Consider the following 1,085-nt stretch of genomic DNA (forward strand, 5'->3'; position numbering starts at 1 on the left):
CTCATCGGTCGATGAGAGCGCCGTGGAGGTTCTGCGACTTGCATCGTATAGAAATTGCTGACCTGATCTATCACGCTATGCAGGGTCATTGAGAGGCCACGACGAAATTCCGACTTATCATGTGCTGCGTGACTAGTCGGAGACGCCACAGCAGCAGAGATCTGAGACATGTGTTCTGTCTCGACCCGCTATAGCCGGAGCATGACCTCGCATTACCGAGTTTGACGATGGCACAAGCCCAGTCAAGATTAGCTATGTTCTTTCGTCCGAGAAACCATTGACACTTCGACTCTGCGGCAACCATGAAGTAAGACCTACTTAAAAGGATCTGGACCCTCCACATCACCAGTGTTCTGATCTAGAAAGTTCGTTATTCGTTTCCCTTGAACCTCGAATCTATCGTCTTGTAAATCCACGATCGCTTCAACCCGATCAGTCTTGGACTCTGTTCACATCGGACGAACTCGAAAATCAGAATGGATAGGTCAAGCACCGATCTCCGTCGTCTGTGATGTTCCGCCCTGAACGACTTGAGTTGAGTTACTGGTTACTGAAGATGAACCAAAAATGAGAACTACAAAATGTAGACTATGTGTCAAAGCCGCTGCCAAAGCTGCCAATCAGCCTGTTGGTTCATAGCTGTTTGGAATTCATGATTTCCCTAGCGTCAACATATCCTGCTGGTCACCAACCATGTCCTGTGCTGCTTTCTTGGAAGCCATCTTCCACCACCTCGCTTCTCATCACGATATTCGTCTCGCGTCTGATACCAGTGAGCTTTACCGAATGACCAGGGCTGCTGCCAGTACCCGGAAGCTCACAGTATCTATCTGTACTGTGGCGTATCTTAGTAGCAGAAGTACCCGATTTCCAGAGACCAGAGAACATGGCGTTCAAGGTTGGTATAGATGATGTGATGACCTGCCAAATCGTGTTAGCATGGAAATCTTGTGATCTGAGAGACATGTAGGGTCATACCCCTACACAGGCCTCGATCACTCCCCAAAGAATCAACATGGTAGAATCTCCAGTCTCTACAACCTCTCTGATCTGAATCGTGCGTACGACTGAGCAGATAGTTGTGA

General features: G+C 48.3%; 1 protein-coding gene across 1 annotated transcript; it reads right to left on the reverse strand.

Annotated features, from left to right (window-relative positions):
• Positions 1 to 684: 684 nt before the first annotated feature.
• Positions 685 to 1,017, reverse strand: M437DRAFT_89435 (uncharacterized protein; the record flags this gene model as incomplete). Its single annotated transcript, XM_041029056.1, has 2 exons — positions 685 to 921; positions 979 to 1,017. 2 exons carry the CDS (start codon positions 1,015 to 1,017, stop codon positions 685 to 687), a joined length of 276 nt encoding a protein of 91 aa, XP_040874480.1.
• Between the last annotated feature and the right edge of the window lie 68 nt (positions 1,018 to 1,085).

Source organism: Aureobasidium melanogenum (assembly GCF_000721775.1).
Source record: "Aureobasidium melanogenum CBS 110374 unplaced genomic scaffold scaffold_146, whole genome shotgun sequence".
In the NCBI taxonomy this organism is placed as follows: Eukaryota; Fungi; Ascomycota; class Dothideomycetes; order Dothideales; family Saccotheciaceae; genus Aureobasidium; species Aureobasidium melanogenum.